Source organism: Symphalangus syndactylus, chromosome 13 (genome assembly GCF_028878055.3).
Source record: "Symphalangus syndactylus isolate Jambi chromosome 13, NHGRI_mSymSyn1-v2.1_pri, whole genome shotgun sequence".
Classification (NCBI taxonomy): Eukaryota; Metazoa; Chordata; class Mammalia; order Primates; family Hylobatidae; genus Symphalangus; species Symphalangus syndactylus.
In genome coordinates this window covers 56,559,774-56,585,228 of record NC_072435.2, presented here as the reverse complement: position 1 = coordinate 56,585,228, position 25,455 = coordinate 56,559,774, and the positions used below count along the sequence as shown (strand labels likewise).

At 47.1% G+C, this 25,455-nt stretch overlaps 2 protein-coding genes across 6 annotated transcripts in view; one reads left to right on the top strand and one right to left on the bottom strand.

The window, feature by feature from the left end:
- RHPN2 (rhophilin Rho GTPase binding protein 2) overlaps window positions 1–19,081 on the top strand; it is a 106,944-nt gene extending 87,863 nt beyond the window's left edge. For both annotated transcript variants that reach the window (XM_063614060.1, XM_055237111.2), the window contains 5 exons: window positions 1,555–1,749; window positions 3,721–3,797; window positions 5,811–5,957; window positions 7,118–7,273; window positions 17,430–19,081. In XM_063614060.1, coding sequence (XP_063470130.1) covers window positions 1,555–1,749; window positions 3,721–3,797; window positions 5,811–5,957; window positions 7,118–7,273; window positions 17,430–17,690 — 836 coding nt within the window. In that variant the 3' untranslated portion in view covers window positions 17,691–19,081. The remainder of the gene's footprint in view (window positions 1–1,554; window positions 1,750–3,720; window positions 3,798–5,810; window positions 5,958–7,117; window positions 7,274–17,429) is intronic.
- Window positions 19,082–20,165: 1,084 nt separating this feature from the next.
- On the bottom strand, window positions 20,166–25,428 carry FAAP24 (FA core complex associated protein 24). 4 transcript variants are annotated; one of them, XM_055237119.2, is made up of 5 exons: window positions 25,325–25,428; window positions 24,691–24,809; window positions 24,430–24,566; window positions 23,780–23,932; window positions 20,166–21,534 (listed from the first exon to the last, which is right to left on the bottom strand). In XM_055237119.2, the coding sequence occupies exons 2-5, from the start codon at window positions 24,794–24,796 to the stop codon at window positions 21,283–21,285; spliced, it is 648 nt and encodes a 215-aa protein (XP_055093094.1). In that variant the 5' UTR covers window positions 24,797–24,809; window positions 25,325–25,428; the 3' UTR covers window positions 20,166–21,282. The 4 variants fall into 4 exon arrangements, with proteins under 4 accessions (XP_055093094.1, XP_063470187.1, XP_055093093.1 ...); XM_063614117.1 differs by having other exon boundaries at window positions 24,430–24,508; XM_055237118.2 differs by having other exon boundaries at window positions 25,308–25,397.
- Window positions 25,429–25,455: the final 27 nt, after the last annotated feature.

Here is a 25,455-nt window from a genome sequence, read left to right as displayed (position 1 = left end):
CTTGGGTGGGTGTGGTGGCTCACACCTGCAATCCCAGCACTTTGGGAGGCCGAGGTGGGAGGATAGCTGGAAGTCAGGAGTTTGAGACCAGCCTGGGCAACATGCAGAAACCCCGTCTCTACGAAAAATACAAAAACCTAGCCAGATGTGGTGGTGTGTTCCTGTAGCCCCAGCTACTTGGGAGGCTGAGGTGGGAGAATTGCTTGAACCCGGGAGGTGGAGGTTGCAGTGAGCCGAGATCGTGCCACTGCATTCCAGCCTGGGTGACAGAGCAAGACTCCGTCTCAAGAAAAAAAAAAAAAGCCTTTCTCGGTCACCCATCATAGGACAAACCCATTCCCAGTCTTCTCTTACCATCTCCGCTTACCCTGCTTTATTTTTCTCTATAACCTCATCACCACCCCATCCATTACATATTTCTCGTCTTGTTAGTTATCTGTCTTCAACCACTACATGTAAACTCCATGAATGTGGGGGCAGTTTGTTTACTCGTTGCTTTATCTCTAGTGCCCAGCACATTTGGTAAATGTTTGTTGAGTGAACATCTTATGGACACAAGTGAGCTTATTACATACGCATTTAAGGGAGGCTTGGGCTGGGCGCAGTGACTCACGCCTGTCATCCCAGCACTCTGGGAGGCTAAGGCAGGCAGAATGCTTGAGGCCAGGAGTTTGAGACCAGCCTGGGCAACATAGCAATTATAATGAAATGATAATGATAATGAAAACATTATCCAAGTGTGGTGGTGCATGCCTGTGGTCCCAGCTACTCAAGAGTCAGAAGCGGGAGGTTCAGTTGATCCCAGGAGTTTGAGGCTGCAGTGAGCCATGTTTGCACCACTGTACAAAGTGAGACCCTGTCTCTAAATATAAAATATAAATGAAATAAAATAATATTTTAATAAAAGGCTTGTTGTAATCAAGCGAGTTATAGAGAAACACCACACTTTGAGACTAATTCAGGAGTCGTTTATTAGCCGGCGACTGAGAGACAGCTAATGCTCGAAATTCTCTCGGGCCCGAAGAAGGGGCTAGATTTTCTTTTATACTATGGTCTAAATAGGGGAGAGGGGTTTAACTAAAGCAATTTTACAGAAGCAGAATAGGCAAAAAGTTAAAAAAAAGTAATTGGTTATAGAAGCAGTTACAAAAAATAAACAGTTCCAGGTGCAGGGGCTTAAACTATCACTAAGAGATAATGCAGGGGCTTTAGGTACCTGCCACTGAGTACATCCCTAGGAGCTGCTGGTACAGCCTGCTTCAATATCTTATCAGCAGTTTGCATTCCTGGATGTGCTTGGAGTCAGCTTGCACTAGTTATTCCCTTAAGGGGGATAAAGGGGGCTGCAAGTGAAGAAACTAAAATGGAGTCTGTCCAGCTCTCTCTGCTAGGAGACAGTCACTCAGGTTAAAACAAGGTAGGGTATCACAGGCTCTAGCTATACAGGCAGATCCTTTAGAAAAGAGAAGGTCCAACCTCTTGGACTGCCCCTTGGGCCCTTATGCTCTGCTTGGTGGATCTGCAAGTCACGTGGGTGCTGGCTTCCGTCTGCAGGGAAGTCCCACCTGTGCAGAGCCATGGCTCATCACGAGGAGTCGGTGCGGGAGGCCAGCCTCTGCAAGAAGCTGCGGAGCATTGAGGTGCTACAGAAGGTGCTGTGTGCGGCACAGGAACGCTCCCGGCTCACATACACCCAGCACCAGGAGGATGATGACCTGCTGAACCTGATCGACGCCCCCAGTGTTGTTGGTGAGTAACCTAGACTGTGTGCCCTCTGTGGGGGTGCCTGTGCCACGGAAAGAGCACGCCTGGCCTTTGGGGGTTGAGCAAGCCCTTGCTGTGTGCTTGGCACTGGGAGGGCTGCACAGGGCAGGGGCCGAGGTGCTGCTTTTGCCCTGGAGTTCTCTTTTCTTTTTGAGATGGAGTCTCGCTCTGTTGCCCAGGCTGGAGTGCAGTGGCGTGATCTCGGCTCACTGCAACCTCTGCTTTCCGGGTTCAAGTGATTCTTCTGCCTCAGCCTCCCGAGTAGCTGGGATTATAAGCGCCCACCACCATACCCAGCTAATTTTTGTATTTTTAGTAGAGATGGGGTTTTACCATGTTGGCCAGGCTGGTCTCGAACTCCTGACCTCAAGTGATCCGCCTGCCTTGGCCTCCCAAAGTGCTGGGATTACCAGGGTAAGCCACCACACCTGGCCTAGATACACTTTTTATGCTGTTTGTTCTCGTGTAGAATCAGCCTGCCCTGGGATCCTTTGTTAGAAATTGACCAGCCTTATGTTAAGGGTAGTCTGAGCCTGCTGTGAAGATGCTGGTGGGGGTATGTAGCTGTCAATGGTCATGATTTGCCAAACCTGCTTTTCACTGGGAAATCCCCATACCACATTAATAATGAAAAGGTCAACCACGGTGGCTCAAACCTGTAATCTCAGCACTTTGGGAGGCTGAGGCAGGAGGGTTACTTGAGCTCAGGAGTTTGAGACCAGCCTGGGCAACATAGTGAGACCCCATCTCTATAAAAAATTTTAAAAAATTCATCAGGTATGGTGGTACATACCTATAGTTCCAGCTACTTGGGAGGCTGAGGCAGGAGAATCATTTGAGTCCTGGAGGTCAAGCTGCAAGAGAGCTGTGATCGCACCACTGCACTCCAGCTTGGGCAACAGAACGATACCCTGTCTCAAAATAGTAATAATGATGAAAACAGAAAGCACAGTATCCCAGGACTGTGCCCAGTGAGGCATAGAACTTCCTTAACAACAACACTTGAAACACAGATGACTTCTCAATAGGTTTTTTGTTTGTTTTTGAGAGTTTGTTTCACTCTTGTCACCCAGGCTGGAATGCAGTGGCGTGATCTCAGCTCACTGCAACCTCTGCCTCCCTGGTTCAAGCCTCAGCCTCCCAAGTAGCTGGGACTACAGGCGCGTGCCACCACGCCTGGCTAAGTTTTTGTATTTTTAGTAGAGATGTGGTTTCATCTTGTTGGCCAGGCCGGTCTTGAACTCTTGACCTCAGATGATCCTCCCACCGTGGCCTCCCAAAGTGCTGGGATTACAAGCATTAGCCACCGTGCCCAGCCTCCTCATTAGGGTTTTATGAGTGCCAGAGAAGCCCACTAAGCCCCTTAAGTATCAGGAAACTCCATGGGAATGTGTCTGGTTATCACTCCTTGGTCCCAGCTCAGGAACGAGTTATACCTCCTATGGCTCACAGGAGGTACCCAAATGGAAGGTAGAGTTCACCCTAGGTCGGGGGTTGAGCTGTGTTCCATCGTCTTGTACTACTTGTCTAAACCAAGGGGAAGGATGTGTGACTAAGAAAAAGCTCTGTACTGTCTCCTTCCCAAGGATCACATTCTTTTTTTTTTTTTTCCCCCCCGGAGTCTTACTCTGTCACCCAGGCTGGAGTGCAGTGGCATGACTTCAACTCACGGGGCAACCTCTGCCTCCTGGGTTCAAGTGATTCTCCTGCCTCAGCCTCCCAAGTAACTTAGATTACAGTCGCCTGCCACCATACCTGGCTAATTTTTGTATTTTTAATAGAGGCGGGGTTTCACCATGCTGGCCAGGCTGGTCTTGAACTTCTGGCCTCAAGTGATCCACCTGCCTCGGCCTCCCAAAATGCTAGGATTACAGGCGTGAGCCACAACACTGGGCTATAAGGATCACTTTCAATTACAGAAACATTTATCCTCCCATTTCTAATCCTCTATTCTAGCTAAAACTGAGCAAGAGGTTGACATTATATTGCCCCAGTTCTCCAAGCTGACAGTCACGGACTTCTTCCAGAAGCTGGTATGTTGAATGCTCTCTACATAAATGACCTAAGGGGACAGCTCTTCACTTTGGCGAGTATGGTGTCTTAGTCCATGTGGGCTGCTATAACAAAATGCCTCAAACTGGGGGGCTTATGAACAGCAGAAATATATTTCTCAGTTCTGGAGGCTGGGAAGTCCAAAACCAAGGTATGGGCAGATTCGGTATCTGCTGAAGGCCCATGTTCTGGTTTATAGGTGGGGCCTTCTACCTGTGTCCTCATAGCAGAAAAGGTGATGAGCTCCCTTGGGCCTGTTTTAAAAGCATATATCCCATTCTTGAGGGCTCCACCCCAAGACTGAATCACCTCTCGAGAGGCCCCACTTCCTAATAATTACATTGATGATTTTAATATACATTTTAAATTTTAATAAATATTAATAAAATTTTAATATTTTAATATACCAACTTTGGGAGGGTACAAACATTCAGACCATAGCATATTTTATTTTATTCATTTATTTTTATTTATTTGTTTTTTGAGACAGAGTTTCACTCTGTTGCCCAGGCTGGAGTGTAGTGGCGTGATGTCGGCTCACTGCAGCCTCTGCCTCCCAGGTTCAAGTGATTCTCCAGCTTCAGCCTCCTGAGTAGTTGGGATTACAGGCCTGTGCCACTACGCTCAGCTAATTTTGTATTTTTAGTAGAGACGGGGTTTCACCATGTTGGCCAGGCTGATCTTGAACTCCTGGGCTCCAGTGATCTGCTCACCTCGGCCTCCCAAAGTGCTGGGATTACAGGCCTGAGCCACTGTGCCCAGCCCCATAGCATATTTTAAAAGTAGTTTTTAGGTATTGTCTATTTAAAATTTTTTTTAATATTTTTAAATTTTTTTTTAGAGACATGGTCTCACTGTGTCACCTAGGCTGGATTACAGTGGCATGATCATAGCTCACTGCAGCCTGAACCTTCTGGGCTCAAGGTATCCTCCCGCCTTAGCTATCCTAGTAGATGGGACTACAGGCACACACCACCACGTCCAACTAATTTTTATTTCTTGTAGAGATGGGGTCTTGCTATGTTGCCTAGGCTGGTCTCAAACTCCTGGGCTCAAACCATCCTCCTGCCTAGGCATCCCAGAGTGCTGGTATTACAGGTATGAGCCACTGTGCCTGGCCTGAGATTTTTTTTTCCTTTTTTTTTTTTTAGACAGGGTCTAACTCTGTTTTCATCCAGGCTGGAGTGCAGTGGCACAATCATAGTTCACTGCAGCCTCGAACTGCTGGGCTCAAGAAGTCCTCCTGCCTCAGCAGCCTGAGTAGATGGAACCTTAGGCATGCACCACCATGCCTGGCTAATTCTTTTATGTTTTTAGTAGAGAATGGTTCCCACTATGTTGCCCAGGCTGGTCTCAAACCCCTGGCCTCAAGCGATCCTTCTGCCTTGGTCACACAAAGTGCTTAGGATTACAGGCATGACATGCCTGGTCTTAAATTGTTTATATTAGAGATTTTATTTAAGATAATTTTGGCCGGGTGCAGTGGCTCACGCCTTTAATCCCAGCACTTTGGGAGGCTGAGGCAGGCGCATCACCTGAGGTCAGGAGTTTGAGACCAGCCTGGCCAACATGGTGAAACCCCATCTCTGCTAAAAATACAAAAATTAGCCAGGCATGGTGGTTCGCACCTATAATTCCAGCTACTCAGGAGAATTGCTTGAACCCGGGAGGCAGAGGCTGCAGTGAGCCGAGATCACACCACCACACTCTAGCCTGGGTGACAGAGCGAGACAATGTCTCAAAAAAAAAAAAAGAAAAAGATAATTAATACAATGTCTAAAAGATAATTTTATTGAAAATATATTGGGTGTGTTTGAGAAGATGGCTTTCCAGGTTCTCGCATGACTGCTGTAGCATGTATGCCCCCAGATGTGTCATTTGTCCCTGAGCAAGGCCAAGTGAGATCTTCAAGGACAGCAGGCAAAATTCCCTTTAGCTTTCAAACGTCTGATCCAGCCTTCAAATCCTACACCTAACGATGCTCTCTTCCAAAGGGCCCCTTATCTGTGTTTTCGGCTAACAAGCGCTGGACGCCTCCTCGAAGCATCTGCTTCACCGCAGAAGAAGGGGACTTGGGGTTCACCTTGAGAGGGAATGCCCCCGTTCAGGTTCATTTCCTGGATCCTTACTGCTCTGCCTCGGTAAGCACATGCTTTTCTTGGTTGGCAGCAAACACAGATATCTGGGTGATTGAATTTAGGGTGGGTTCACCCATGTCAAAAGCCTGACTTGATGTGAAAGGCCTCATGGGTGCTACATTCCCTAAAAGAAAAGGATTAATTTTTACTGTCTTTTTTTCATTTGTTTTTTGTTTTTAGTTTCTTTTAGATGTTGGGAGGTGGAGGCTGCAGTGAGTTGCGATCGTACAGTGGCGCGATCTCAGGGCTCACTGCAGCTTCTGCTTCCTGGGTTCAAGTGATTCTCCTGTCTGAGCTTCCTGAGTAGCTGGGATTACAGGCATGTGCCACCACACTCAGCTAATTTTAGTTTTTGTTTTTGTTTTTTGAGACGCAGTCTCGCTCTGTCGCCCAGGCTGGAGTGCAGTGGCGCGATCTTGGTTCACTGCAACCTCCACTTCCTGGGTTCAAGTAATTCTCCTGCCTCAGGTTGCTGAGTAGCTGGGATTACCGATGTGTGCCACTATGCCCAGCTAATTTTTTGTGTGTTTTTAGTAGAGACGGGGTTTCACCATGTTAGCCAGGATGGTCTCGATCTCCTGATCTCGTGAGCCGCCCACCTCGCCTCCCAAAGTGCTGGGATTACAAGTGTGAGCCACCTGGCCCGGCCTAATTTTTGTATTTTTAGTAGAAACGGGGTTTTGCCATGTTGGCCAGGCTGGTCTCAAAACTCCTGGCCTCAAGTATTCTGTCTGCCTTGGCCTCCCAGAGTGCTAGTATTACAGGCGTGAGCCACTGTGCCTGGCCAATTATGGCTTTTTTTTTTTTTTTTTTTTAAATTGCACCCAGGCTGGAGAGCAGTGGCATGATCTCGGCTTACTGCAATGTCTGCCTCCCGGGTTCAAGCAATTATCCTGCCTCAGCCTCCTCCCAGATAGCTAGGACTACAGGTGCCCACCACCACACCTGGCTGATTTTTGTATTTTTAGTAGAGATGGGTTTCACCATGTTGTACAGGCTGGTCTTGAACTACTGACCTCAAGTGATCTACCCGTCTCACCCACCCAAAGCGAATTTTTGCTTTCTTGATGCGAACTTATGCAAATACCTATTTTGTTAATGGGGACTGATTCAAGGATTTGAGCAAACAAAACGTTGACTTATTTTCAACAATACTTTTTCAGGTGGCAGGAGCCCGGGAAGGAGATTATATTGTCTCCATTCAGCTTGTGGATTGTAAGTGGCTGACGGTGAGTGAGGTTATGAAGCTGCTGAAGAGCTTTGGCGAGGACGAGATCGAGATGAAAGTCGTGAGCCTCCTGGACTCCACATCATCCATGGTGAGCGCTGACACCTCCCTGGGCAGTCAGTAGTGGCGTGGAGTGAAATCTGCATGAGTTCAGCCCCAGAGGTGTTTACCAGACCCTCTGTCTGCTGCCTGTGTAACATGGTACAAATGACTAGACTCCCAGGCTTGTAATCACTGTAGTGTGCTCACCTTGGGTCAAAGAGAAAATTGGCAAACTTTTTCTTTTTAAAGACAGGGTCTTGCCCTATTGCTCAGGCTGGTTTGCAGTGGTATGATCATGGCTTACTGCAGCCTCTATCTCCTGGGCTAAAGTGATTCTCCCACCTCAGCCACACAAGCAGCTGGAATTATAGGCACCCACTACCACCCCTGGCTCATTCTTTATTTATTTATTTATTCATTTTATTTTATTTATTTTTTTTTTTTGAGATGGAGTCTCGCTCTGTCGCCCAGGCTGGAGTGCAGTGGTGCAATCTCGGCTCACTGCAAGCTCTGCCTCCCGGGTTCACGCCATTCTCTTGCCTCAGCTTCCCAAGTAGCTGGGACTACAGGCGCCCACCACCACGCCCGGCTAATTTTTTGTATTTTTAGTAGAGACGGGGTCTCACTGTGTTAGCCAGGATGGTCTTGATCTCCTGACCTCATGATCCACCCGCCTGAGCCTCCCAGAGTGCTGGAATTACAGGCGTGAGCCACCGTGCCCGGCCCATTCTTTGTTTTTTGTAGAGAGGTTCTCGCTATGTTGCCAAGGCTGGTCTTGAACTCCTGGGCTCAAGCCATCCTCTCACCTTGGCCTCCCAAAGTGCTGGGATTACAGGCGTGAGCCACTGCACCCTGCTAGCAAACTTTTAAAAATATCCTGTAGATAAAATAATCAACTGATCTATTTTTCTGATCAAATTATTTAATTACAAAAGTAATACATACTCATAGTGAAAAAAAAAACAAAAAAAATTTCTAATAGTACAGAAGAGCTTAAGACAACCTGTGAAAGTTAAGACAATCCCTCTGTACGCCCTAGAGGCAGTGTCAGCCATGTCCTGGGAGATTTGGGAAGCATTTGAGTCTCTTCAAGTTCACCTACACAGTTACCGCCTTTAATTTTCCCACGTGAGGCCAGGCACGGTGCTCATGCTTGTAATCTGAGTACTTTTGGAGGCTGAGGTGGGCAGATTGCTTGAAGTCAGGAGTTCAAGACCAGCCTGACCAACAAGGCAAACCCTGTCTCTACTGAAAATATAAAAATTAGCTGGGCGTGGTGGTGCACGCTTGTAACCCCAGCTACTCAGGAGGCTGAGGCAGGAGAATGGTTTGAACCCGGAAGGTGGAGGTTGCAGTGAGCGGAGATCGTTCCATTGCACTCCAGCCTGGGCAACAGAGTGAGACTCTTGTCTGCAAAAAAACCCTAAAATTTTCCCCAAGTGCTAGGATTCATGCCACACTTAATGACGTTCTCCTCTGTACTTTGCCACACTTAATGACGTACCCTCGACCTTCCCTCTGTAACAACACTTATTTATTCATTCAACAAATATTGATTGAGGATCATTTGGGTGCCAGACACTCTCTTAGGTGTCAGAGCGCCAGTTTACATTACATAGATAAGGTCCCTGCACCCCCCCCACCGCCACGAAGCTGGCACTAAGTCAGCAAATAAATGGTCAGGATTTTGATAAGTGCTGTAAAGGAAAAAAGACCTGTAATGGGGTGGAATGACTGGGGAGCGGGCGAGGCTCTATCTAGGCAGGGCTGAAACAGACATGAGAGTGACCAGGAGGTTCGAGCCAGTTGCAGAGGGACAAGAAAGGCCTTCTGGGCAGGGGCACTTACAGGTACAGAGCACCTGCAGCAGAATAAGCTTCTCCTACCAGAGAGGCAAAAAGAAGGCCTTTTGGCAAGAGCACCAGGACAAGGAAGGGGGCATGGGAAGTGAGGTAGGAAGGAGGCCTTGGCGGCAGTGGTGGGAGCTTGGAAGCCACTGGGCCTTTTCAGAAGGCGAACGGCGTGGTGTGATGTTTGTTTTAGAAGGGCGTCTGCTGCCAGAGACTGGCCATGGCAGTTGTCCAGGCTGGTGACGTTAGTGGCTGAGGTGATGGGGGTGGCTGTAGAGTTGGAGAGACCTGAGTGTCCCTGGGACATAGTTTGGAGGTAGAGCTGATGGGGGATTTGTGGATGATTTGTGTAAAGGAGACAGTGGACAGGGAGGTGAGGCCTCAGTTTCTGGCTTGATCAATCTCATGGGTAGTGGTTATTTTTCTACCTTTAATTTCTTTTTTCTGTTGTTGTTTTTTTTTTTTGTTGTTGTTGTTGTTTTTTGAGACAGGGTCTCACTCTGTTGCTTGGCTGGAATGCAGTGGTGCAATCATAGCTCACTGTAGCCTTGACTTCCTGGGCTCAGGCAATCCTTTTGCCTCAGCCTCCCGAGTAGCTGGAACTACAGGTGTGTACCACTATGCCTGGCTAATTTGTTTATCTATCTATTGTAAATTTTTTTTGGTAGAGATGGGGCCTTGATATATTGCCAAGGTTGGCCTCAAACTCCTGGCCTTAAGCGATCCTCCCTCCTCTGCCTCCCAAAGTATTGGGATTACAGGCATGAGCCACCATGCCTGGCCTGGTTATTTTTCATAATGATGGGTAATGGGTGTGAGGGAGGTGAAGGAGAGAAAAATCAAGAGTCGTGTTTTGAATGTTTCAGATGCTATTAGTGGTCAGACGTAAGCATAAAGGAGGAGATTGGATGTGAAGTCTTTAGTTCGAGGAAGAAATCAGAGCTAGAAATAAATATTTGAGAATCATTGCACAGGGATGGTATTTGAGGCTGTGAGACAAAATGCAGCTCCCTGCAAGGGGGCTAGGGCTGAGGGCTAAACATTTAGAGATCAGTTGGAAGAGAAGCAAGTGCAAAGAAAATGGAGGAGAGTTCAGAGATGTCAGAGGAAAGGAGCTTCTCAAATTAAGAGGAGAAAGCTTTGCAGTGAGAGAGTGATGGGTTGCATTGAATGCAGTTGAGAGGTGGAGAATGAGGTCGGCTTAGCTGTGCCTGTTGTATTTGGCAGCAGGATGAAAAGACACTTTGGTGGAGAGGTGGCAACAGAAGTCAGTTGAGAGAGGGCCAGAGAGCCAATGGATTTTGAGTCCATGGATATGAAATGCTCAGCATAGGCAAATCCAGAGACAGAAAGTAGATGGTGCTGGGGCTGGGCAATGGGAGTGGGGAGGGACTGCTGAAGGGTCATAAGGTAGAAGGTTTCTTTTTCGGGGGATGGAAATGTTCTGAAATTAGGTAGTAGTGATGGTCACCTAACTTTGTGAATATACTAAAAATCACTGATGTCTTGGCATGCTGGCTCACACCTGTAATTCCAGCACTTTGAGAGGCTGAGGCAGTATGTTCGCTTGAGCCCAGGAGTTCGAGACCAGCCTAGGCAACATGGCAAGACCTTGTCTCTACAAAAAATAAAAAAAATTAGAGAGGCATGGTGGCGCATGCCTGTGGTCCCAGCTGCTTGGGAGGCTGAGGCAGGAGGATCACTTGAGCCCAGGGAGGTTGGGGCTGCAGTGAGCTGTGATTGTACCACTGCACTCCAGCCTGGGTGTCATGTCTCAAAAATAAAAATAATAAATAAAAGCCACAGAAGGGTATTAAAATGGTTAATTTTATGCATGTATCTGAATTATATCTCAAAAAAAATTTTTTTTTTTTTTTTGAGACGGAGTCTCGCACTATCGCCCAGGCTGGAGTGCAGTGGCATGATCTCGGCTCACTGCAAGCTCCACCTCCCGGATTCAAGTGATTCTCCTGCCTCAGCTTCCCGAGTGGCTGGGATTATAGGCAGACACCACTATGCCTGGCTAATTTTTGTATTTTTAGTGGAGACAGGGTTTCACCATGTTGGTCAGGCTGGTCTCGAACTCCTGACCTTGTGATCCATCCACCTTGGCCTCCCAAAGTACTGGGATTACAGGTGTGAGCCACTGCACCAGACATACTTCAAATTTTAAAAGAAGATAAAGTCAAGGGACTCAGAGCATCTTGGGAGAAGGGATCATAAGAAATTATATTTTTAGGGACAAAATCCATGGAGTTTCTGGACAAGTGATTAAGGTCCCCAGCAGAAACAGAAAAGAAGTTTGTCCAAAAGGAGGTTAGAGAAAAGAGCCGAGCCACACACTGAAGGTTGGAGTAGGGACCCCGTCAGCAGAGGCCTGAGTTTATGGGGCATGCCCTGCCCCCCCTGTGAGAGGTACAAAGGCTTGACTTTCAAGCCTGTGACATCTTTACACCAGTCCAAGGAAGGGGCTGCTGTAGTAGCTGAAAGCAAGGGTTCTGCACGCAGACAGTCTAGATGTGTATCCTGGCTTTCCACCACCAGTTGTGTGACCTTCAGCAAGTCAGGGAATAGCTGTGAGCCTCAGGATAAACTGAGTTTACATAAAGCCCTTACAAGAGGGCCAAACATGAGCTACATTTCAATTCACAACAGGCATTATAATGATGATAACTATGATCATGATGTTTATTGTTTTCACCCAGCAGGACCTCTTTAATTTTTTAAAAAATAATGTTTTTAGGCTGGGCACAGTGGTTCACTTCTATAATCCTAGCACTTTGGGAGGCCGAGGCGGGCGAATCACTTGAAGCCAGAAGTTCGAGACCATCCTGGCCAACATGGCAAAACCCTGTCTCTACTAAAAATACAAAAATTAGCGGGATGTGGTGGTGCATGCCTGCAATCCCAGCTACATGGGAGGCTGAGGCATGAGAATCGCTTGAGCCTGGGAGGCAGAGGTTGCAGTGAGCCGAGATTGCGCCACTGTACTCCAGCCGGGGCGACAGAGTAAGACCCTGTCTAGAAAAAAAAAAGTGTGTTTTTTGTTTTGAGACAGGGTCTCACTCTCCTTGCCCTGGCGTGATCTCAGCTCACTGTGGCCTTTACTCTTGGGCTTAAGTGATCCCCCCACCTCTGCTTCCTGAGTAGCTAGGACTACAGGCATGCAACACCACACCCAGCTAATTTTTCATATTTTTTGTAGAGACGGGGCTTCACCGTGTTGCCCTAGCTGTTCTCTAACTTCTAAGCTCAAGCAGTCCGCCTACCTTGCCTCCCAAAGTGCTGGGATTACAGGCATGAGCCAGCATGCTCGGCCAAATAATTTCTTTTGTTGTTGTTTTTTTGTTTGTTTTGAGACAGGGTCTCACTCAGTTGCCCAGGTTGGAGTGCAATAGTGCAATCATAGCTCACTACAGCCTCGAGTTCTAGGGCTCAAAAGATCCTCCCTTCTCATCACCTGAGGTCAGGAATTCGAGACCAGCCTGGTCAACATGGTGAAACCCTGGGTGTGGTGGTGGCGGGTGCCTATAATCCCCGCTACTTGGGAGGCCAAGGCAGGGGAATTGCTTGAATCTAGGAGGCAGAGGTTGCAGTGAGCCGAGATTGTGCCACTGCACTCCAGCCTGGGCAAGAGAGGGAGATTCCATCTCAAAAAAAAAAAAAAAAAAAGATCCTTCCAAATAGCTGGGACTACAGGCGTGTACCACTATACCCAGCTAATTTTTAATTTTTTTGTAGTGACAGTCTCATTTTGTTGCCCAGCCTGGTCCCAAACTCCTGGGCTTAAGCAATCTTCCTGCCTCCGCCTCCCAAAGTGTTAGGATTACAGGAATGAGCCACTGTACCAGGCCAAAAGTAATTTCCTTTTGTCCTTTATTTAATTAATTTTGTAGTGACGGGGTCTAACTAAGTTATCCAAGCTAATCTTGAATTCCTAGCCTCAAGAGACCCTCTTGAATCAGCCTCCCGAATAGTTGGGATTACAGGCGTGAGCCACTGTACCTGGCTCTTTTTTTTTTTTTTTTTTTTTTTTTTTTTTTGGAGTTAGAGTCTTGCTCATTTCATCCAGGCTGGAGTGCAGTGGTGCAATCTTGGCTCACTGCAACCTCTGCCTCCCGGGTTCAAGCAGTTCTCCTGCCAAAGCCTCCCAAGTAGCTGGGATTACAGGCACCCACCACGATGCCTGGCTAATTTTTGTATTTTTAGTAGAGGCGGGGTTTCACCATATTGGCCAGGCTGTTCTTAAACTCCTGGCCTCTGGTGATCGGCCTGCCTTGGCCTCCCAAAAGTGCCGGGATTACAGGAGTGAGCCACCATGCCCAGCCCCTGGCTTTTTAAAAATAATTTAAAAAAATTATTTTTGTCTATTAATTTTTATGATAAGGATTTTAGATAATGACAGCCAAGCACTGTTTTTAGCGACTGAGCCTTTCAAACAAAATCAAATAAAGAGAACATTTAGCCTAGCACTCTGACTGAACTGATGACCTGCTGCCCTTGGCTACCCTCTTGACTACAGTGGGGATCCCTAGTTGAACAAATCTAAGCTTGGAATCAAGCTCTGGAATTAGGCCCTGACTGCTGTTCACAAGCTGTGTAACCTTCAGCACGTTCATACCCTCCCTGGGCCTCGGTTTTCTCATCCAGAGGATGGAAGAGTTAGGCCTACACAGTGGTTTTAAACTGTGCTCTGTAAAGCCCTAAGAGTTCTAGAGGAGGACCCCAGGTGGATTTGAGTGAGGAGTGGGTGGCGGGGAAAGAAATAGTAAATGGAGCTGGGCACAGTGGCTCACGCCTATAATCCCAGCACTTTGGGAGGCTGAGGCAGGTGGATCACTTGAGGCCAGAAGTTCAAGACAACCTGGCCAACATGATGAAACCCCGTCTCTACTAAAAATACAAAAATTATCTGGGCGTGGTGGCATGTGCCTGTAATCCCAGCTACTTGGGAGGCTGAGGCAGGAGAATTGCTTGAACATGGAGGTGGAGGTTGCAGTGAGCCAAGACTGGGCCACTGCACTCCAGCCTGGTGACAGCAAGACTCTGTCTCAAAAAAAAAGGCTTTTCAAAGAAAGTAGTGGTACACATGGCAGGAGTGAGAGAGAGTGTGTGGGGGTATGATACTGGGGTGGACCTGGAGGGGAATAGGGTCAAGAAAGGCTTTATTTATTTATTTATTTTTTTTTTTTTGAGACAGAGTCTCGCTCTGTCACCCAGGCTGGAATGCAGTGAATGGCGCTATCTCAGCTCACTGCAAGCTCTACCTCCTGGTTCACGCCATTCTCCTGCCTCAGCCTCCCGAGTAGCTGGGACTACAGGTGCCCGCCACCATGCCTGGCTAATTTTTTGTATTTTTAGTAGAGACGGGGTTTCACTGTGTTAGCCAGGATGGTCTCAATCTCCTGACCTTGTGATCCGCCCGCCTTGGCCTCCCAAAGTGCTGGGATTACAGGCGTGAGCCACCGTGCCTGGCCAAGAAAGGCTTTTCAAAGAATGTGATGGTATGCATTGCAGGAGTGTGTGTGTGTGTGTGTGCAGGAGTGTGTGTGTGTGTGTGTGTGTAGAGATCTAGGAGGCAAGGGTGCCCGGAGGAGAGAGGGAATGGGATCCAGGCACACAGAAGGGCTTGGTCTTGGGGGACGGATGCCATGAAGTATACGGCAGGGATTTCAGGAGGGTGCGTGAGTGGCTTCAGGAGGAGAGCAAAGATAAGAAACAAGTATGCAGGAGAAAAGGAAATGAAATTACTAGGGTCACACAGGAGTGCCAGGAAATGGGTGCCTATTAGAGGTTTGGGGTCAGGTTAGAATTCCAAGGGAAGCCTTGGTGAGTGTCCTCCAGCAATGCACAACCTTTCAGATACAGGCCCTAAGAGAGGCAGAGGGTGGAGATGAGCGAGTTAACATTGCTGGGGGCAGATGGAAGAGAACTGAGGGTATTTATAAGGCAGTGGTTTTGATACACAATGGACTTTGAGCAGCTGAGGGTTGGGAAATGCTTTCAGGCCTCACATCTGTCTCCAGGATTATTCGTTTTATTATTGTTTTAAATGACATTGTGTGTGCTCCGTAAAACATGGTGGAGTTAGTGGTCAGTCTTCCAGAAAAGGAAAAGGCATCTCCATCCTTAGGGGCTCGAAGTACCCCCTACTTTATTGCTGCATAACTCAGATTCCTCTGAGGGTTTATTTTATTTATTTATTTATTTATTTATTTTTGCGATAGAGTCTCACTCCATCGCCCAGGCTGGAGTGCAGTGGCATGATCTTGGCTCACTGCAACCTCCGCCTCCTGGGTTCAAGTGATTCTTCTGCCTCAGCTCCTGAGTAGCTGGGATTACAGGTGTGCGCCACCACACCTGGCTAATTTTTGTATTTTTAGTAGATGGGGTTTCACCATGTTGGCCACGATGGTCTTGAACTCCTGGCCTCAAGTGATCCGCCCACCTCAGCCTCCCAAAGTGTTGGGATTACAGGTGTGAGACACTGTGCCCAGCCCCTCTTAGGGTTTATATTAGGAACAACATCCTTAACTATTGCAGCGATATATTGTATGCCTAATTTTAGTGCCAGAACATAGTAGACCATCAATAAACATGTGGCGAACTAAACAATCTCAATGTTAGGCAAACCTTAGAAGCTGGTGATAGCCCATGTGGAAGTCTTCAGAAAGCAAGCTTCCTTAGATTTCCAGTTTGAATCCTACATGATTCTTTGAAAGTTAATAGTAGAGAGTGTTTAATGGTACAAAGTTTCAGCTGAGGAAGATGAAAAAGTTTTAGAGATGGATGGTGGCAGTGGAGCATAATGATGTGAATGTAGTTAATGCCACTGAACTCTACACTTGAAAATGATGAAAATGGCACTCCAGCCTGGGCAACAGAGCGAGACTCCGTCTTAAAAAAGAAAAAAAGAAAAAGAAAAAAAAAGAAGAAAATAAGGTATAGAATAGTGTAGTATATTCCTTTTAAGAAAATGAATGGTAATATACTTATGTACATATAGAAATACCAGTACATGCACATCATCTCTAGAAGTATAACATGGAGGGCCTAGAAGCCCAGGTGACAGGGAGACCTATTACTCACTGCATATTCTTTTTTTTTTTTTTCTTCCCTTCCCTTCTCCTCTTCCCTTTCCTTCCCCTCTTTCCTTCCTTTCCCCTCTTCCCTCCCCCCCACCCTTTTTTTTTTTTTTTTTTGAGACAGAGGTCTCACTCTGTCGCCCAGGTTGGAGTGCAGTGGCATAGTCACAGCTCACTATAGCCTCAACCTCCTGGGCTCAAGCAATCCTCCCCTCTAAGCCTCCCAGGTAGCTGGGACTGTAGTTGTGAGCCACCACGCCCCACCCTGTACTTTCATATTCGTGACTATTAGTATTATTACTTTCTCAAACAGAAGAACAACCTTAAAATGTGAGTTATGACTCCTAAGCTTAAATTGTTACTATTGAGTACATTCCTTAAAAATTATCCTTGCTGGGCCCGGCGCGGTGGCTCATGCTTGTAATTCCACCACTTTGGGAGGCCGAGGCGGGCGGATCACGAGGTCAGGAGATCGAGACCACGGTGAAACCCCATCTCTACTAAAAATACAAAAAATTAGCCAGGTGTGGTGGCAGGCGTCTGTAGTCCCAGCTACTCGGAGAGGCTGAGGCAAGAGAATGGCGTGAACCCGGGAGGCGGCGCTTGCAGTGAGCTGAAATTATGCCATTGCACTCCAGCCTGGGTGACAGGGTGAGACTCCGTCTTAAAAAAAAAATAAAAATAAAAAACAAACAAACAATTATCCTTGTTGGACCTGGTGGCGCACACCTAGAGCCCCAGCTACTCAGGAGGCCAAGGCAGGAAGATCACTTGAGCCCAGGAGTTCAAGACCAGCCTGGGCAACATAGCAAGACCCTGTCTCAAAAAAGAAAAAAAGTTTGTCCTTGTTTTAAGAACCTAATTCTATATAAGCATTGGTCACCTGAGTTTCCGAATTATGTCTGTTTAATTTATTTTTTGGAGACAGAGTCCTGCTCTGTCACCCAGGTTGGAGTGCAGTGGTGTGATCCCAGCTCACTGCAACCTTCATCTCCCGGGTTCAAGTGATTCTCGTGCCCAGCCTCCCAAGCAGCTGGGACTACAGACATCTACCACCACACCTGGTTAATTTTGGTATTTTAGTAGAGATGGGGTTTCACCATGTTGGCCAGGCTGGTCTTGAACTCCTGACCTCAAGTGATCCGCCTTCCTCAGCCTCCCAGAGTGTTGGGATTACAGGTGTGAGCCACCGCGACTGGCCAAACTTCGTACTTTTTATCATCTATCTTGATGATGCCTGACGCCCTTTTTCTTATTTTTCTATGTGCAGCATAATAAGAGTGCCACATACTCCGTGGGAATGCAGAAAACATACTCCATGATCTGCTTAGCCATTGATGATGACGACAAAACTGATAAAACCAAGAAAATCTCCAAGAAGCTTTCCTTCCTGAGTTGGGGCACCAACAAGAACAGACAGAAGTCAGCCAGCACCTTGTGCCTCCCATCGGTCGGGGCTGCACGGCCTCAGGTCAAGAAGAAGCTGCCCTCCCCTTTCAGCCTTCTCAACTCAGACAGTTCTTGGTACTAATGTGAAGAAACAAACACGTTCAGGCCCCGAACATGTTCGGTGCTGACTCGGCCTTAAACGTTTGTGCCATAATGGAAAATATCTATCTATTCTCAAATTCTGTTTTTCTCATAGTGTAAACTCACATTTGATGTGTTTTTATGAAGGAAAGTAACCAAGAAACCTCCACGAGTTAGTGAAAAAAGAACTTTTTTGAGGCATGTTACTATACTGCTGTACGTTATTTATTATATAAAGTATTGTAAATAGAATAGTGTTGAAGATATGAAATACAGCTATTTTTAATGGTGACAATTATGACTTTTAGTCACTATTAAATTGGGGTTGCCTATATTAGTACAATTTGTAGTTGTTTCCAGGTTTGGCTAATAATCCTTCCTTAACCTAGAATTCAGATGATCCTGGAATTAAGGCAGGTCAGAGGACTATAATGATAGAATTAATGTCACTAAAAACTGTTCCAAAGTGCTGCTTCCTAATAGGAATTCATTAACCTAAAACAAGATGTTACTATTATATCGATATACTATGAATGCTATTTCTAGAAAAAGTCTAGTGCCAAATTTGTCTTATTAAATAAAAACAATGTAGGAGCAGCTTTTCTTCTAGTTTGATGTCATTTAAGAATTGCTAACACTGGCAGTGTTAGATGAAGATGCTGTCTACAAGGTAGATAATATACTATTTGATACTCAAAACATTTTTCATTTTGTTTAAAGTAGAAGTTACATAATTCTATATTTTAAGTCTTGGGTAAAAAAGTAGTTTTACATTTTATAAAGTAAAGATGTAAATGATTCAGGTTTAAAGCTCTATTTGACTTTTTTTTTTGTTTGAGATAGAGTCTTGCTCTGTTGCCCAGGCTGGAGTGCAGTGGTGCGATCTCAGCTCAATGCAACCTCTACCCCCTGGGATCAAGCGATTCTCCTACCTCAGCCTCCCAAGTAGCTGGGACTACAGGTGCCCTCCAGCATGCCTGGCTGATTTTTGTATTTTTAGGAGAGGTGAGGTTTCACCATGTTGGCCAGGCTGGTTTCGAAATCCTGACCTCAAATGATCCACGCACCTCAGCCTCCCAAAGTGCTGGGATTACAGGCATGAGCCACCATGCCCGTCCCAGTATTTTACTTTTTAAAATGACATTCTTACTGATTGATTTTTATCTTGCTATAAGTTGGATGACACCGTGAATCTAATAAGGTTCACTGTTGACACAGTACAAGTTACATAGCTAAAATACATAGCATTGAAGACTAATTTTAAGGATTAACAAGAGTTTATTTTCTATTGTGCAATATCTTAAAGGAAGCAACCACCTTTGGGAAAATGTATCTGTTGCTCCTAGGGCCATGTTTGTATAAATATTTAAATAAACATATTCATTTACCTGAGTTAATATTTCTTTTTACTTTTCATTCCCTCCTCTTTCAAATTGTTTCTCCCCAATGCACAGAGTTTCTAATGTTTTGATTTTTTTAGTTACTAACATTTCACAAAGCAGAACTTAAAGAGCTGTCAAATTATCTTAGTATTTTCTAAGACAGATGGCATCTTTGTGCTTATTTTTTGTTTTTGTCTTTTTTTCGAGACAGGGTCTCGCTTTGTCACCCAGGCAGGAGGACAGTGGTGCAATCGTGGCTCACTGCAGCCTCAACCTTCCAGGCTCAAGCAATCCCCCCACCTCACCCTCCTGAGTAGCTGGGACTACAGGCATGAGCTGCCACGCCTGGCTAATTTTTTAATGTTTTTGTAGAGATGGGGTCTTGCCATGTTGCCCAGGCTGATCTCGAAATCCTGGACTCAAGCAATCCTCCCACCTCAGCCTCCCAAAGTGCTGGGACTACAGGTGTGAGCCACTGTGCCTGGCCTGTGTCTATTTTTTGAATGGGCAATTTGTACCTTTTGATCCCCAGCCCCTGGTTCCCTCACTGGATGCAACTGCTGCCATCATTTTCTTGTATCCTCCCATTGTTGGGCCTTCCATATACAAACACAGCCTGTTCTGCCTCATGCACATTGACTTTTCAACTTTAAATTTTTTTTTTTTTTTTGAGATGGAGTCTCACTCTGTTGTCCAGGCTGGAGCGCAGTGGTGCAATCTTGGCCCACTGCAACCTCCACCTCCCGGGTTCAAGCGATTCTCGTGCCTCAGCCTCCCGAGTAGCAGGGATTGCAGGTGTGTGCCACCACACCCAGCTAATTTTTGTATTTTTAGTAGAGACAGGGCTTCACCATGTTGGCCAGGATGGTCTGGATCTCCTGACCTTGTGATTCACCCCCCTTGGCCTCCCAAAGTGCTGGGATTACAGGTGTAAGCCACTGTGCCTGGCCGTCGAGTTTTCAACTTTAAGTGGGAACTTCAGACTCCATACTTTCTGTGTGCAGAAGACATACGCAGTGATTATAAACAAATTGTACATCTGCCAAAAAAAAAGGCAGGCGGGGAGGGAGGAACAAAGGAAAGGAGGAAGGAACTGTTTCGCAGTTATTTATTTACATTGGAAGCAGCCCTCCGCAGTACAGGTACATGAAGGCCAAAGCTGATGAACAGCAGGTCAAACTCCAGGAACACAGGGCTTAGGATTCGCAGTGCTTCCTTGTACATTTGTTTCCTTCAGATGGTCACATCCACCACTGAAGCTTTTTAGAAGGCACTTTCCATGACAGATGCAGGTCAAGGTCGCACATTAAAATCGGCCCTAACTGGCTTTTTGTTGAGTGAGTCCCTGACTCTCTTGCGAAGATCCCACCAGCCCTTTTCATCTTAGCAGAATGAAGGCAGTGCCCTCTGCGGCCCACTAACTTCACAAGCTGAACTCAGACGCTAAGGCAGGACAACCCACAGGCTCCATTCAGGCCTCGCCTCATCTTTCACTAGTTGCTGCTAGAGGAAATCCTTTTTCTCATTTTTTTTTTTGTTGTTGTTTTCTTTGAGACGGAGTCTCGCTCTGTCGCCCAGGCTGGAGTGCTCACGATCTTGGCTCACTGCAAGCTCCGCCTCCCGGGTTCACGCCATTCTCCTGCCTCAGCCTCAGGAGCAGCTGGGACTACAGGGGCCCACCACCACGCCCGGCTAATTTTTTGTATTTTTAGTACAGACAGGATTTCACTGTGTTTGCCAGGTTGGTCTCAATCTTCTCCTGACCTTGTGATCTGCTCGCCTCAGCCTCCCAAAGTGCTGGGATTACAGGTGTGAGCCACTGCGCCCGGGCTTTTTTTTTTTTTAGAGACAGGGTCTCGCTGTGGCACCCAGGCTGGAGTGCAGTGGCATGATCTTGGCTCACTGCAACCTCTGCCTCCCGGGTTCAAGTGATTCTCATGCCTCGGCCTCCCAAGTAGCTGGGATTACAGGCACCTGTCACCATGCCTGGCTAATTGTTCCTATTTTTAGTAGAGACAGGGTTTCTCCATGTTGGCCAGGCTGGTCTTGAACTCCTGACCTCAGATGATCCGCTGTCTTCAGCCTCCCAAAGTGCTGAGATTACAGGCGTGAGCCACTGCTCCCGGCCCATTCTCTTGGTTTTTAAAGCTGAAAACAAGATCCTGGTGTTTGTGGTCTCGGGAGAAGATGCCGTGGCCCCGAGGCCAGCCCTCACCTGGGCTGTGTGAAGAAGGCATGGATCTGCTGTGCCACTGCTTGTCCGACCACCTGCTCCAGTTCCCCAATGGAAGCATTACTCAGTTGCTGGATGCTTGGAAACTTCTGGAGGAGAAGGGGAGCTTTAACTTTTCCAACTCCTGGGATCTGCTGCACGGTTCGAAGGAGCGAAGGCTCAGAGAGCAGCAGGGCCCGTTTCTTCCTGAGAAGAGGGTTCTTACTGGGCTCTTTTGTTTGCTCTTGAACCTGAACCGCAATGAAAGCAACAGCACGTGAGCGCCCTCTGGAGGACTGGCCATTTTCTTAAAATATGTTTTGTAGAAATTATGTTTTTCCATTTGGCTCAGCTTGACTTATGGGAACAAATGTTTTCATATATAATGAATATAATTTCTCAGACATCAGTAAAATTATTGAAAGGTGAACCACATTAAGGAGTTAAGACATTAATAATTTACAGAAACGTGCGTTTTCAGAATGTTTAGAAAAACACACTGAGGAATTCAAACACTTTCTGATGGTCCATTAAGAAACATTTCAGTTGTGCAGGATTAAATGATGGCTACACCTAAACTAGGCCTACTTCACGCAGGAGCTGCAGGAAGCCTGCCTCAAAGGAGAAACCTGGTGTGTAGTTAGTGGTGGTTATACTAAGGCAGACAACAGCGTTATATCAAGGAAAGTTAGGAACGGTGACGCAAGGGATATGGTAGAGGGGGATCTGTGAACCATTCATGGCTGCTTGCATCTCCAATGTGGCTCTCAACTCTAGCTCCATATCAGAGGGGGTGATTTAAAAACAACACACACATAACAAAGAAAATAAAAGTGAAAAAAACAAAAACACAACACACACACACACACATACACACACACAATTGATGTTCCCCATGCTGGGATCAGAGGTGTAAGCTACTAAACTGATTTTAAAAATAATTGTTGGCGGCCAGGCACGATGGCTCACGCCTGTAATCCCAGCACTTTGGAAGGCTGAGGCGGGCGCATCACCTGAGGTTGGGAGTTGGAGACCAGCCTGACCAGCATGGAGAAACCCCGTCTCTACTAAAAATACAAATTAGCTGGGTGTGGTGGCGGGCACCTGTAATTCCAGGTACTCGGGAGGCTGAGGCAGGAGAATCACTTGAACTCAGGAGGAGGAGGTTGCAGTGAGCCGAGACTGCGTCATTGCACTCCAACCTGAGCAACAAGAGCGAAACTCCATCTCAAAATAAAAAAAAAAAAATGTGTTGGCTGGTGCGGTGGCCCAGAACTTTGGGAGGCCGAGGCAGGTAGATCACCTGAGGTCAGGAGTTTGAGACTAGCCCGGCCAACATGGTGAAACTCTTATCTCTACTAAAAATACAAAAATTAGCCAGGCATGGTGGTGGGTGCCTGTAATCCCAGCTACTAGGGAGGCTGAGGCAGGAGAATCGCTTGAACCCAGGAGGCAAAGGTGGCAGTGAGCCAAGATTGCGCCACTGCACTCCAGCCGGAATGACAGAGCAAGACCCTAACTAAAAAAAAAAAAAAAAACTGGCCAGGTGTGGTGGCTCACACCTGTAATCCCAGCACTTTGGGTGGCCAAGGTGGGCGGATCATGAGGTCAGGAGTTTGAGACCAGCCTGGCCAATATGGTGAAACCCTGTCTACTAAAAATACAAAAATTAGCCGGGTGTGGTGGTGCGTGCCTGTAGTCCCAGCTACTCGGGAGGCTGAGGCAGAAGAATGGCTTGAACCCAGGAGGTGGAGACGGCAGTGAGCCAAGATTGTGCCACTGCACTCCGGCCTGCAGGACAGAGCGAGACTCCGCCTCAAAAAAAAAGGAAAAAAAAACTTGCACAAGGTGCTGATGCTAAACAAAAACACGGGATGAGACAAAGCAGCTTCTAGTTGACATTTTCTTTCTTTCTTTTTTTTTTTTTGAGACCAAGTTTCACTCCTGTTGCTCAGGCTGGAGGGCAATGGAGCATCTCCACTCACTGCAACCTCCGCCTCCTGAGTTCAGGTGATTCTCCTGCCTCAGCCTCCTGAGTAGCTAGGATTACACGCACCCGCCACCACGCCCAGCTAATTTTTGTATTTTTAGTAGAGACAGGGTTTTGCCATGTTGGCCAGGCTGGTCTCGAACTCCTGGCCTCAAGTGATCCTCCCGCCTCAGCCTCCCAAAGTGCTGGGATTACAGGCGTGAGCCATCATGCCTGGCCTCTAGTTGACATTTTCACCAGCGAAAGGGCAGGATAATGACTGATGGAGCCATCACACCTGAGAATCTAAAATCAGGTCTCCAACTTGTATACTTTGTGATACACTTGCCTAGAGTGAGTGACAAGCTGAGCTGACTGCAGAGGCAGCTTCCACATTTAAATTCCTCAAAGAGATTTTATAAACCAACTCAGAGAATGACATAGATTGGATTGATGGTTGCTTCTGGAGGGCAGCTGAGTGTCCATGAGGACAGGACTACCATGAAGGTGTAGGAATCGGTACTCACCAACTGGATGACGAGGCAGGATGCTTCCATCTGGCTGGCCACTGGAAGCAGGACCATTCCAAGGTCCAGCACAGTAAACTTCTGTAGGGCTGGGAAGTATTGTTCACTCATCCGGGTTTTTTCAACGACTACAATTCCTTTAAGATTATTGGACTTGAAAGGAAAAAAGACAGTAAATCATTTTGCAACCAAATTGCTTTTCAGGTTAAGAATGCTATCACTTCATGCCTGACCTGGCCAATGATTTTAAATAAATGATACCAAGGGATGGAGGGAAGGGTGGGGTGAGACAAATCAATGTTTGAGTTTCTTTAATCCAATACTTACATTTCTTTTTTGTTTTTGTTTTTTGTTTTTTGAGTTGGAATCTCACTCTGTCGCCCAGGCTGGAGTGCAGTGGCATGATCTCGGCTCACTACAGCCTCTGCCTCCCAGGCTCAAGCAATTCTCCCGTCTCAGCCTCCCTAGTAGCTGGGATTGCAGGCGTGCGCCACCATACTCAGCTAATTTTTGTATTTTTAGCAGAGACAGGGTTTCACCATGTTGGCTGGGCTGGTCTCCAACTACTGACCTCAGATGATCCACCCACCTTGGCCTCCCAAAGTGCTGGGATTACAGGCGTGAGCCACGGCACCCAGCCTAATACTTACATTTCTAACCCGAACAAGCCTCTTTCTGTAGCCATTTCCTGCCACCAAATCAGCTTCGGTGACATAAAGAATGCAGCATCTGTTCGACAGATAAAAGTCTGGTGTCAAGCCATCCTCGAAAATGAGCTTAATTTTCCCTTAAAATACAGAGGAGAAAATGAGTTCCATGAGCTTTGGATGAAAAGATGGCAATAATAGGCAGATTTTTTTTTTTTTAATATGTCAGGGGAGGAAAGGGCTGGCAGAGGGCAGCCCACCGACCTTGCATCTCCTGCGCCAGCTGTGACCCGCGCCATTTCTCATTGGCCACAATATGCCCCAAAGGCACGTGCACGGGGCCCGTATCCTCAGGGGGGTTCTTTTCCATGGATGGTCTCCACCTAAGGAGGGAAAAGCCAGGCGGCACTTGAACAGGCTCTCCCGCACACGGCCCTGCATTCCACTCCAAGCCGGGGCCTCTGGGGCAGGATCCCCTCTGCAGACTGAATTATTTGTCAAAGAACTGTCAAATAAGATTCCCTTTTTAATTACTAATAAGAAAACACAAAGGCCTGAATGAAGGCCAGGGTGGCTGGAGAGGGGATGTGTGGTGGTGGAGGTGGTAATGGCACTGGATTCCAATAAGGCCAGAAGCACGATCAGATTTAAGTTTTAAAAGAATCCTGGGCTGGGCATGGTAGCTCACGTCTGTAATCCCAACACCAGGCGAGGCTGAGGCGTGAGGATCGCTTGTGCCCAGGAGTTCGAGACCAGCCTGGGCAATACAGTGAGATCCCGTTTGCCAATTATTTGTGGCGAAATAAATTCTCTAAGAACCAGGAGATTCCTGTCCTGGTGTCCGCGTCCTTCATTTTCATCACGTGCCTAACCCCTGATACCCCAGCTAGATCCGCACCGTGGCTCCTCAGTCCAGTCCAAGGCCCGAATACAGCCGGCAGGAATCCCGGCGTCCCAGTCTAGAGATCATGTTACTGGCTGCCGCGCCACTTCCGGGTTCACGCCCTCGGTGCTCGCCCAGTCCTTCAT